Below are 13,613 nucleotides of genomic sequence, written 5' to 3' on the forward strand. Positions count from 1 at the left end.
GCATCAACTTTATTTGTCAATACTAAACCTATAAATTATGTTCACTGTGAAAACATAGAGGTATTGCTAGAAATTTTTATGATCATTCATCTTTTTAAAATATTTGTACTAGTCTTTGATTTCAAAACTAGTTATTCATTCTGTCTTGGTTTTAGCTCATATTTCATTTATCTAATAAAAGGGCTGCCGGCCACATCCCTGTTTCGCAAAGCTGGTAGTCTCTGGGGGGGAGGGGGGGGCAGAGGTGCCCTGGGAAGGAGGGTGGTGGTGAGGTTGAGCTGTCAGATGAATCATCCAGAGTGAGGCCTGATTCCTCAGTCAGCTGCCTCTCAAGCCTTCCTCTCTGACCCCGCCTCGCTCCCCTAAGCTCTCTGATTGCTGTCACCATAGTGATTCTCTGTGTACTGATGGCTGGTTCCTTCGGAGCTGCCGCCCCCCCCTCGCTCCCCGTGCCCTCCTAGCCACCCAACTTGCTGCCACTTGCGCCTCGTATTGATTTTTGCATGACTACCTCCCACACAAATTATAGACTTTATTCCGACACATTAGCAAAGGCTTTCACTGTACTTGCTGGTACACACTGCCGCAGTTATATCATGCAGAATTTTCCTGAAATAAAACAGCTATAAAGTAATAACGGCTCTAAAGGAAAGTTTTGAAATGGGGATGCAAGAAGCGTTAGCATCCCAGAGGGCTTTCTAATTTGCTCTGATCAGGTTTGTGAAGGTGTGGCGTGTCCTCCATTTCCAAAAGAGACTTAAAATAGCCACGGCAGCTTCGACTATTTCATCCAGACAGGGATGTCTGCTAACATACGAAGCACACATATGAGCAGTCACACATTTGATTAACATGTAAAAATACATTCTCCTGAGAGATCATTAAAATGGGAGAGACCGTGAAGCAGATTCCGCCTCACTTCATTTTTTTCTTTTTTTTTTTTCCCTACACATCTTGACAGGAAAATGCTGCATTCAAACTTAGTGTACCTTGGGCAGATAGCTGAGAGGTTATTGTTGAAAGTGTTTCTATTCTTACCTCTGATGAGAAGTTTTTTTTTTTTTTATCAGCGTCGGATTGTCTGTTAATTTGTTTGTGTGGAACGAGGATGGGTTGGCATTCGACCAAATGTCGGCAACAATGAATACAAAAATAATAAATGAATACACATGTATTGTACATGAAGTTCTCCAATATGAGTTTCGGCCATAATATCAAGCTACAGTCAGGATCTCAAGAGTCACCTTATCTGTTGCAGACACGCCAGGATATTATAAACTCAAGCACGCTAATGTCGTCCCGCCATTCGATAAGAGCGGAGAAACAAGAGAAACATGCAGCATATCTAATGTATTCTCCTCATGCTCCATAATTCAATTTCAATCTCGCCTCTTGTGAAATGAGCGACTGTGCCACCGTCGAGCCCTTTAATTGACATGGAGTTAAAAACAATGACATAGCATAAAGGACGGTCATTCAATTCTCCATTTTTTTTTCTTTTAAATACAATTTTCCACGGCTGCGGCTCGGTATTCTCATGCTGTCATTTGAGAAGTAATCGGTCTGACCGATCTGCTCGGTGGCTTGTTGATGCAGGTCATCAAATACAGAAAACACACAGAAATAGCATTGCGCTGTCCATGGTGCTACTCATTCGGTACACAAGCTGAGAATGAGCAAAAACCTGTGTGCCACTTTTCTCCGGGAGTTGTATGCTTGCTCATTTGATCTACTTAATCAAGTGCAGTCTTTGTAATGGGAAAGAAATCGGACCGGGCCTGATTGGCCTTGATGACATCTATGCGCCAATTGCCTGGAAAAGCAGCAACTTTAATCAATCTGCAGGATGACTCCGAATCACTGCAGTGATTAGCTTTCTTTGAAAATAACATTAAAAATGCAATAAAATGAAAGGTGTGAACAGGAGTGTGAATGTAAACAAGTCCTTAGGAAATGACGTTAATAGACGATCCACCTTGAATAAATGTTAAATTAATTTCCGTATTGCTATGAAAACAGTCGTGTGGCTAAAGTCAGGTTACAAATCTCAGTTTATGGAGCAGGAATTTGATTTCCTAAATAGTTCTCGCTGCTTTTTAAGTGCGTAACCGTTGAGTGCTATTTACTGGGAACCTCCCCCCGCCCCCTCCCTTTGCCTCCGTTGCCGTGGCAACAAAAGGAGCGCGTCGGCTTCTCCGTGCGAGAATGGAAAGGAAGATGGAGGAGAACCCCGTGAAAGATGCCGATACTGGTGTGTAAATAATAACCTCCTTACCTTCTTCGCTCCGCCGTCTTTGTTATTTGCCAAACAGAAGGTCCGGTAGGCGATCCACGACGCGTTTCCTCATCATGACGTGCCTTCACATTAGCGCGCTAACCCTTTTAAGCTAGCAGGTGCACGGATGTAAACAAGAGTGATGTCACCTGCATGGCGCATGCTAGAGCTATGTTGCAAGCCTTTCGATCACACAATACATTTGAATAGGGTTTCCTTTTAGTAGGGATGGTTAATCGTGGGTGGGACAGTCCGAGCTAGGTTAGCCTGATACCTTTAATTAGCTGCGCGTGTCAAGTGCAGTGTTGTCAGATTTTATGATCCCAGGGGGGAAACGGAAGCGTTTTCAAGACAACAAACCCCCGATCCATTAATAAGTCGTTGAGTAGAATAAATGCTGACCTATCAGTAAGTTGGATGGAATAATAGCTTGCAATGGTACAAAATAAGTTAGGTTGTCATGATGAATGATTAATCAATAAAGTGACTGATGCAGGATGACATATTGCAAGTCATCCGGCAGCTTTCAGGTAGAGTGGATGTTTTTTTTTGGCACGGCTATCCTCAAATGTTGGCATGTGCTTAAGAAATTATATGAAATAATATTTTTTTTTTGCAGACAACCAACGCGTGCACCAACATTTAAATGCAGTTTAATATCAGGCAATACTGCTTGTGATAAAAAAATAATAATACGCCAATGTGTTTTATTTTGGATGAACGTGTAGGCAATGAAGCTGGAGGTGAGGAAGCCTTGGTGGGAAATGTCAGCAAGCTGACGCTGAGCCCACCAGGTTACTCAGGAAGTCCAAGAAAAGGACATCTGGTTTTTGATGCTTGCTTCGAGAGTGGTGAGTCAAATAATCGACACACTTAATAACAATTTTGGAGTGACAACAGTTACGCAATTAAATTCCACTTGTTTTGAAAACTATTTTGAAAGCTTTTAGTCTTCATGCTAACGGATTGTGTTGAACGCTTCCAAATCAATATTAAATATTTGTCAAATTTGATCACATAGCTCTGAAAGCATCCCACATGCTGCGAGCCTGTTTCATATAATGCGGGCGGAACAATCATTGCATGCTTATCTAATATATTTGACTGCAGTTGTCAAATGTTTGCCTCACCGAATTGGCTGCCTATTCAAACAAGAGTTGACAGTAAGGTCTTTATTTCATTTTTTTTTTTAATTATTTGCATGTATTAGCACAATCTTATTTACTCAACCTCATGTCCCATCCTACGTACTCTTTTCATTAAATGCGTTGTATTTATATGCTCTGACATTTGCCGTTAACTTCTCAGATACACAACTTTAGCGTTTAGCATGCTCTCCCACGCTCATAAGCCCGGAGACAAAACATACAGGATATTTGTTAAATGATTGTCGCCAATAACAGCGGATACAATTATGGTATGTGCGTATAGTTTTTTTTTTTTTTCCCCAGGATTAGGATTTTTTTTTTCTTTTCTCCCCCTTTCCAACTTTTACCTATTTCCGCTAATGACATGGTTACAGGAGCTTAGACATTGATTAATGGGAATTGAGCTCCAACATTGAGATCAGCTAACATACATAACGTCTCCGGCTCCGGATGCATCTCCTGAATGATTTATGGAATTGATATTAATATCGCTCCGGTAAATGCATCGCTGAAGTTAGATTTACCCCCCTGTAAATCTATGGACTACTATCTATATATATTTATTATTATTATTACTATTATTATTATTCACTTTATTTATTATTTTATTTATTCACATTATTCACTTTATTTTTTTATAGACAAAGCACATATGCATTCTCTTGATGCAGTTCACGCACCAAGTGTATCATATTCATTCCTTAACGTGCAGATTTAATGTAGAGTTGGTTGCGCCAAATAACATCCAATGTTTAGACACTCGTCATGTAAGCTGTTTGCCAAAGGTACGAAAGGCAATTTCCATTTAGACGAGGCTAAACTCACATTGTTGTCGGCCATATGCTGCTCAAGTCACTTCAAGTCATTTCCATATTGTGGGTGTCCCAACCAACAGGTCATTTGATGGCACGCGACGCTTTGGACGGCAAATATATGATAATCGTAACTGCAATTTTCAACATTATGTGCATATTTTCAATCACCCGACATACAAATGCAAATTTGCTGACGCAGATCAATATTTATATGCCACTTAAGAAAATGCAAAGCAGCCCATGAACTTTGTTAATCTGCAAATATAAACTCTGCGTCTATTGTTGGCTATTGTGTCCCGATTCCTTTAAGTGATATAATAGAAAACTTTAATTATTTTCCTCGTGAATTCTTATCTGGACCGTGCACTCAAACCGTTCCCATTTTTTACCCGGACTCCTTTTGTGAACGCCGCCTCTCGATATTGCTGACTGTTTTAACCGAGGATGACACTGACAGAGCGAAGTTATTGTTTTCCTGCACCTCTGGCCCTTGCAGATGTAATTAAACACTTGCTGATTAGTCGAACCGCCTCACGCTGTCAGTAACTTGTTTGGTCAAAGAAATTCCCCAGGGGTGACAAATGTTTAATGGGGCCCATTGATTGCCACATGGCATAGACTCATCTGTTTTTACAATCGATTCGCTCAATAGAATCTAACTTATACAGCCGAACGGGGAGCAGATATGCACTTTCTTCATGCTGCGCTTCAATAACGATTCCAAGTCTATTGAGACTCTGGAAATAGATTTACTTGTTGCAAACCTGTGCACACTTTGAGTCAGTCAAGCTTCTCTACATTGTAAAACTTAACCTAGCTGGTTATAATTCTGCAAATAGTTGAGAGAGTAACTTTAAAAAAAAAAAGCTAGCTTGGTCTTTGGAGTAGCGCTGGTTGTTACTGCCATGCACGCAGCATGGCGTACATTAATATTTATAATATACACGCCAATCATTTGTCACCCATACAGAAATCTCAGATGCCACTCCTGCGACGAGGCATTAAAAAGACAACCACCCGTAATCCTCTTTATGTCTGAATCTAAAGCACTCCAATAAAAATAAACTCCTTTATTCCACCTTTTGGGTGTTCTCTTGTTTGTTACTGTTGGTTTTAAAATAGCTCACTTAGCCAGACTGTCTTTTGGATTAAAATTATTTAATTTCTCTTATCACAGGAGCAAAATAGTCTTCACAGCACACTGTATGACACACACACATGTAGCTCCATGACCTTAGACTGCGCCGACCGACTCTTGAGGGTTTGGCAAAGCAAGCGGCATTTATCTGAATGTGAGGGCGTACTCCTGACATGTGATGTATTGAGTGGCACTCTCAGTCGCTCCGTCTCTCTTACATCTCCTTGGCAGCAGCCGAGAAGCTTCACTGCTCAAATGGCTACATTTCCGCTCCGCTCTTTGCCTTTTACTTTTTTCTTCCTCTATGAGCTTTCTTTTAAAACGGGGGAATTGTATAAAGACACGTTTGAGATAAATTAGCCTTGTGGGCGAGACGGTTGCTTTTGATTGATGCTGTTTATTGGCCGTTTGTAGAATGTTTTTTTTTTTTTTTTGCCATCTCAGATTTTTATTATATTTTTTAGTATATGCCTTCAGGCATAAACTGTGGATTTATTTTACTTATTGTTCCTGACCGTTTTTATTTCTTATCATAACAGTTTCACCGGGTGTAGCTTATGCAGCAAAAAAAAAAAAAAAAAGAAAGGCAGACTAATGCAGTAATTCTTGCTTTTGCAAACGATGAAGTGATATTTTACAGTCTTCGGGACTTACAAGCATGACGGTAAAACTTCTCATCGCTCTCAGTGAAGAAGAACATCTAAATTGAATTACTTAATTATGCTTCATAATCTCCTATATCCGTTGGTATAAAAAGGGATTAGTCTGTCATTGCTTGGATTTGCTTGTATTATATATTTTACCCAACAATAAATGAATATTAAAAAGAAAGTAAAGTTTTGACTGACTTTGTCAAACTGTATTTACCCTTCTAAAGGTTTTTTTGTTTTTTATTGATTGGCATGTTTTAAATATGTTTTAGTTAAATATGATTAAATGCTCCAAAATGTTTACTGTGTATGTTTCAAATAACTATGATAAAATAAAATAATAATATTAAGTCCAGATCTTGCCACACTTTATAAAACCATACTTCAGTTCAAAATCGTTTTGGGGTGGTATTTTTTTTTTTTCTTTCTTTTTTTCCCCAATCTGACCTATTGGTCAGTGGCCAGTGATTTCTGGCTTCTCTTGTTTCTCTTGCCGCACGGGTTCCCAGTGTTCCTGAACTCATTACAGAGCAATCAGCCCCAGGCATTGAAGTGTGCACCCAGAGGGAGCAATAACTGTAAATAAACACCACTGCAGGCTCTCTGATAACATGTTAGCCAGATGATAACAGGTCTTCTAAGCAGGCCTGTTGACCTTCTCCTTACCTTGGGCTAGCTAAAGACTCCACAGGTCCACCACACTCTTATCTTTAGATCTTCTTCTAAAAAGAGTAGGAGAGCGAGGATGTGCTTGCAACAAAATCTTATGAAGGGAAAAGAAAAATGGTTCCACTTAATTAACTTGTCAAATGCCGGCGTGGAACAAATTAGTTAGCAGCAACATCGAGCTAACACAACATTTAAAGCTTGCGAGACCTGAAAGTATAAAGAGGGCAGTTGGCAGAGCCAGAGCTTTGGGGCTACAGCACCATCTGGATGAGATTGATAACACAATCAAGCCATTACCAATATGAGCGCATCACTATATGACCCATTACTACACCGAACACTTCAGATGGATCACACCAGTCTAGCTTGGGGGGCCCTTTTGGAAGAAAAAAAAAATACAATTATAAAAGGCTAGCTTGAAAATCGTCCTCTCTTCAGAATGTGAAGGGAGGCCTGTACATCATCAGATATGTGCGGCTTGCCCGCATATCTCACTGCTGTCCTCGGGCCCGGATTTCTTCATCTATTTTGAAACGAGAAGCTCACCGAAGCATGGGCTGGACTGGATTCATAGCAAAATGACTTTAATTCCTCTTGTGTCTTCTTCTCATACACTTGAAACATATTTTTTTTTTGCTGCATACCGTATTATGATTCGAAAATGTAATCGAGTATACCTGTTAGCTAGTTAGTTTGTAGAAACTTGGAAGGTGACCTCTTTAATCCCGCCTGCAGATGAAGTGATAAGGCATCAAGGGAGAAGGCAGGCTTTAAGAAATCATGAGGCGGGAGATTGATGTTGCCACAGTGACAACTTGCCTTCAGACGAGCAGGCGAGAGAGAAGAAGAGACAGACGTGGGGAGGGAGGGGGGTTCGGAAAACAGCCGTTTAGCTGCAGGACTAAACTAAACCCCGACGCTGAGGCTGCTGGCTGGAATCAATTCTGTCTTTATCAGCCCCCTTCGTCTGTGTCCAGGAGTCCTGCCCACACAGCAAAGGAGCTGAAGGCGGGAACGGATATGTTTTCCGATAATGAAATTGAGCACAGCAAAAATGGGTTTAAAAAGAGCGCCTGACTACAGTCCCTTAGCAGTACAGCACTCTTTTAATCTCAAATCTACTCTGGTTTGCTCTTGTTTATGCCAGGTCAACTTAAGTCGAGTATGTTGGGAAGTTAGCAGCACGCTTGATAAATTGTGTGTTCAAGGAAAGGATTCAGGGACATGACAGGAGGTAACGCTGTAACCAAACAACTGTAACGGCCAGTCAGTTCCACCTCGGGCCTTGGACGGCGGGACCGCCGCCCCTGCGTGATGATCCATCTGCATGGCAGAAAGCATCCATCCAGCCGATGGCTACAGGCTGCAGGCCGGCCCATTGTGTGGGCTGAGCACTGTGACTGCTCCCTCTTGTACCTCCGTAATGGGATTACATTAGCCAGGTTCTTGTGCTCCTCTTCAGATGAATTTCGCACACACACAGCATATGCAAGCGGCATATTCACACGCTTGTTGCGCCTCGTGATAAAGACTTGCATACCAGAGATGAACGTTTGACTGCATTCCTATAATAGCCCATCATTGATCACTTTGTGTATTTTATTTTTTTTTAACCACATTTTCATCTCTAGTTTAATATTCCGGTCTTGTTTAAGAAATTGCGTGTCTGACTAGATAGTGAGGTTGCAAAAAAAAAAAAGACAAAGAAAGGTTTTCATTGTTTTTCAGAGCTAGTTATTGTGTAATTTAGGGCACCGCCAGGGCCAAGCTGCTCATTTAAACCAAATTAAAATTAGTACATTTCCTAGTGTCCTCTCAAGGATAAAGACTTGTGTTTAACGCAGCCTGTCAAGACACCAATGAAGAAGATAATGAAGAAAAATGATACACTAGAGGAATGATACGTTAGTTTTGTTCTCAAGGACCAGAAGTTGTGTTTCTTCTTATGCACCTTGGTTTTGCAGTATGCTAATTTTGTCACCCCTCTAAAAAAAACTGCCTTTTTTTATACGCATAGGTTTCCTTTTCATCCCGTTTAATGTCTATTTTCCGAAAAGGGCAGCCACACAATAAAAGCAGTCGGCGTTGGTTTGATACTAAATGACATGACATTGATTTAAACGGTCAGGCCAGCAGCCCACCAAAGTGTTTGAATGCGGAGGTAGCCACCATAAAATTAAAACAGGGATCAATGATGTGTCATATCCTTGCTGCTTCACGGCCTCAATGTGTAATTTGGACTTTGAGGCTGCAGCCATCTCTCATGTCAGGCCCTCCAGCTCTGGACTCAATAACCCAGTAGCCCATGGCTGCTGTCTTTTGCTCTCCTATAGTAAAGTGTTCACGAGCAGAAACACAAAGAGGCGGGTTAGTGTGTGTATTGTGTGTACGACCACCCCTGCAGATTCAATCGCACGGGGAATTGAGCGATGTTGTACTTTTGATGAGTTCTTATTAGCAGAGCATTGAGGCAAGTTAGAGCGTGTATGAATTTCTAACACAAGCCAGATGGGCTGGATTGAAACTGGGACCAGCGCATTGAGTGCAACCAAGCTGCTAAATATATATTTTTAAACCTCATCTATTGGATAGTTGATTTAATTTTTCTTAAATTTGACATCTGCGGCATTACGCAATATGTCATCATAGTCATAGTTTCCTTCGGATGGACCATTACGACCATCAACAAACTGATGATTAACTAAGTTTGAAACCAGAGACTAGAAAAAACTGTTCGAATATTTTTAAAAGATCAATGGTAACAAAAAATTGCTGGAAATATCTGTATTTTTAAAAAGGGAAGACAATTTGTAACTTTAGTATTGACAGATGAAGTTGATGCACAATTTGTCTTCAGGGGCCACATAAAATGATTTGGCGGGCCGTATCTGGGCCCCCGGGCCTCGACTTTGACACCTATGCTGCCATTTGGCGGCCATTATCGACATGCTCTAATTGATAGTACTCATCCGTGTTTACTCTATGAATCGCTGGTCATGGTCATCTTATGAATTAAGTAAGAAATAGAACAAGTAGAATGGGAGAAAAAAAACCCAAACATTTGCACACTAGATTTATATGCCAGCATCCAAGCCATGCAACTACTCCCTGATTAGGCAAAGATGCTGGGGCGAAGCTGGTTTTCCCGTCCTGCGCGCTGGGATAAGACGCCAATCACTTCCCATTAGTGCTTCCTGTGGAAGCTGTAAGCGGATGAGCTTCAAATGTGGAAAAACATCCAGCCATTAGTTCCTGTAATTGTACAGTCTTGTTTTTTTTATTTCAGGTTGTGGCTAGCATGTTCATTCAATTCCATCATACAGTTATGAAGTTGTGCCAATCAATGCACATACTAAAAAATGATCGATTTTAAAATCTGACAATCATTTAAGCCTTGATTTTAGAAAGGTGACAAATTGTACTTCATGTGTATTCACTTTGAGACAACTCATCAATTCCTCCTATACCACATGAGCATTTTCAACATACGTGTTTCATGTTCCAGCCGTGATATGAATCTTAGAGCATCTGTCATGTCGTCATCTAGCAGCCGGTCATCTTCTAGACAGCTATGAGACTTGGAAGCCGGGAAATGATTCCCATTGGACTAATTATACTCCCACTCATCATTTCTCCGCGGTTACCATGTAATATGTCCGATATGGATGGTTGAAGCTTTTGGAGTCACTTGGTCTTTCTTCATGGCCTCGATGGAGGTTTTTTTGGTGTGATAGACTTGTCAATGTATCAACATTGAGTGGAAGAAATACATATTGTATTGATTATTTAATGGAATGAGGTCATCGCTCTTGGTAAACTTGCAGATGAAAATGATCCACACTCATGTAAAGTCTTCTGCTTGTGCAGGGAACCTTGGCCGTGTTGACTACATCAGCGAATTTGAGTTTGACCTCTTCATTCGGCCAGACACCTGCAATCCCCGATTCCGAGTGTGGTTCAACTTCACCGTGGAGAATGTCCGAGAGACTCAGGTCAGCGTTTTAGATTTTAAAAAGCAGAAAATACTTTTTGGACCATTAGGAAGTCTCATTAACGTTCCACGATTGGCGGCCATTTTTTTCCAAACGTAATATTTTTAATTTAACAGTTTTGCTGTTAATATTTTGTCATCCGGAAGCATTGCAGGTGGGTAAACACATTTAATTATTTTCAATGATCTAAATCAAATTAAAAACCCTAAATAATATGAATTCAACCTCATTCCGTTTTTTCCCCCGATGCAATATGGTCGGTGAGTCATCATCGAGAACCACATCAATAACAAAGCATAGTAATTTAATAAAGCCTCGTTTAAGATTAATTGAACAAAGTGTCAAATTAGACTTCCATCCCAACATCTATCAGTTAGTCGTGTACAAAAAAAGAAAAAAAGTTTTCCCCTACTGAATTGAGGCAATCTTCTTTTTCCCTCGCATCAGTTCTTGTCAGTCTCCCTGGGTGATTCTGCTTCTGGCAACCAGCGAGCTTTGCGATTGGTCGACAGAGGTGGTCACATGGCACAGAGATACTCACTGTATGTGATGACAGTTAACATTTTTCATGGATAATCTTGTCAGACTTCGATAAGAACAACAGAGACAATGCAAAGGAGCAGCGCAAGCACAAAGAGAACAGTGAGTGAGGACGGAAAATGAAATAAATTGGAATCGAGCAAAAAAAAAAAGGCCAAAATAAGGATGAATCCCCATCATACTGTTGCGCCTGTCTTCCTGTGGAGTGTCCAACACGCCCAATCTGCGCCTATCAGGCCAATCAGGCCATCTCCCCGCAGTGCTGTAGTCAGCACTAATCACATTTTATGGCTCTGAGATGAATGGGAGGCCTCGACTTGGAGCTGAATCGATCCCACGGCTAGATAGTCCGCCACCGGCAGCCTGCAGCTCAGGCCAACAGGATATTTGCTGCTGTGGCAAAATGACAGAAAGTGTGTGGGAGAGACTGGCAGGAAGGCGCTTTATACACACACCCCACAGGTGTGATAATATTACACATTTTAATGTGTACATGATACACAATCGTATAGTTGACCGCCTGCTTACGCTCGATGAGAGAAAATGGCAGCCACTGTCATGTGTTTCTGGGAACATGGAATTGCCTCTTATCTGTCCAATGTCCAGCGTGTGTCATGAATCGACAGTGTTGTATTTATCGATGTACGCAGGATATTGATATGTATCTGAAATTCACGTCCATTAAAAAAAGAATAATAATAGTCGTGCGATATGAGCCGAATCATACAAAGTAAGAAATTAGAATAGAATATGTTAAACAGATGAGTGCAGTTATGTGAGGAGATGCTGTTCTATGGAGATATCAGCTCGGTTCCACGGGAGAACTGGACTGGTGGAGTGTTTCATCCAGCTAAGCCTTGCTAACTCTCAGCCGGAGCCAGGGGAACGGGGTACAGTAAAAGCCCGTGATATTGGAAGTGAGATGGCTATTTTGAAGGAATGTAAGCTGGTGAAACAGATTTGGTCTGCCTCAATCAGCTTAGAGGCTTTGTTGAAATTGGCTTCACCGTAGCGCTGGTTATGATGGATGGATGGTTGCTTGGCTGGATGAATGTCTTCTTTTTTATGTCTCTTTTTTTTTTGCGTTTCCAAAACATCTTGCATACCGTAATTTTCGGACTATAAGTCGCGTTTATTTCCATAGTTTGGGTGGGGGGGGCGACTTATACTCAGGAGCGACTTATATACATATATATGTTTTTTTTTCACTTTTTTGGGCATTGACTGGTGCGACTTATACTCCGGTGCGACTTATAGTCTGAAAATTACGGTACTTGGACAATTGTTTTAGTTTACTTGCAGTTCTGGGAATAATACGTAATGGAATGTAAGAGTATGATGACAAATAGTTGAATGGGCTGGTTTTTAAGGCATCCTCTTTTTTTTTTTACTTCACGGTACCTTTCTTGCCAATGATTCTGGAAACTGGAAATTATGTAGTAGCAGGAGATACGACTATTTTAAGCAGCTGATATCATATGAGTACTGTACGGGAACCATCGCTAGTTTTCAATAACCCATTTAAAACCCGAATATCGGCAATATTTGGGTTTTCAAAGTCCATGTAAACGTAAAATTCCGAATAAAACCCCAGGGTTACCTTATTTCTAATTAATAAATCTATAAAAGATATAAATATAAAATAAATACATAAAATAATAAAATATCTCAGCTTCGGGTCCGTCATGAATTTTCATGTCTCATAAATAAAAAAAAACAACTTTGTATACATTTAGAGTTGAAGAAACTTTCCGACCACTTTGGCGTCTGCTGACTTATACCTTACAAAAGTTTATGTTCTAATTCCAAAGTGAGTGAAGCTCAACAAGCAAGTTTCTGCTAGGACCATTGCATTTCATCCTCTCTGCCTATGTTACGGCCAGAAAGCGGTGGATGAGTTGATATGACAGCCCATTGGGCAAGTTGATATGCCATTCCATTCTGCTGTAGGGGTGTGCTAAATGTCAGGCTCCGTGAAGGGTACGGCTGTGAGCTATTATCATTGGGGCCTTCAGGGAGCCATTCATAGAAGACAGGCAGTAAAACCTTGCACCGAGCACCTTCAACTCCGATGATTTGTAAGCCTCACTTGCCCAGCGAAAGCACAGTACAGAACGGTTACTCACCATAACCAGGCAAGAGGATGAACTCCTGGCACAGTCTTCCATTTTGTACCTTCAATTCCCACAGGCCCAGTCTTGTTGTAATATTTGGGACGTAGCCCACTGACAATAATTCATCGGGGACATTACGTAGTCGGACACACTCGATAAGTTGGGTATTGATTAGGACATCAAACATGTGAGGCGTTTTTACATTGTTTGCATAATGCCGACCAACATTTGTTGTTTAGAGTAGCTGCTGCTGTGAATAAAATCATGTTAAA

General features: G+C 40.9%; 1 protein-coding gene across 1 annotated transcript in view; it reads left to right on the top strand.

Moving 5' to 3' along the window:
* The first annotated feature begins 2,172 nt into the window (after positions 1-2,172).
* agbl4 (AGBL carboxypeptidase 4) overlaps positions 2,173-13,613 on the top strand; it is a 162,447-nt gene continuing 151,006 nt past the window's right edge. Inside the window, exons 1-3 of the mRNA XM_061297509.1 lie at positions 2,173-2,251; positions 3,004-3,126; positions 10,563-10,687. Coding sequence (XP_061153493.1) covers positions 2,206-2,251; positions 3,004-3,126; positions 10,563-10,687 — 294 coding nt within the window. The 5' untranslated portion in view covers positions 2,173-2,205. The remainder of the gene's footprint in view (positions 2,252-3,003; positions 3,127-10,562; positions 10,688-13,613) is intronic.

Source organism: Syngnathus typhle, linkage group LG14, assembly GCF_033458585.1.
Source record: "Syngnathus typhle isolate RoL2023-S1 ecotype Sweden linkage group LG14, RoL_Styp_1.0, whole genome shotgun sequence".
NCBI lineage: Eukaryota > Metazoa > Chordata > Actinopteri > Syngnathiformes > Syngnathidae > Syngnathus > Syngnathus typhle.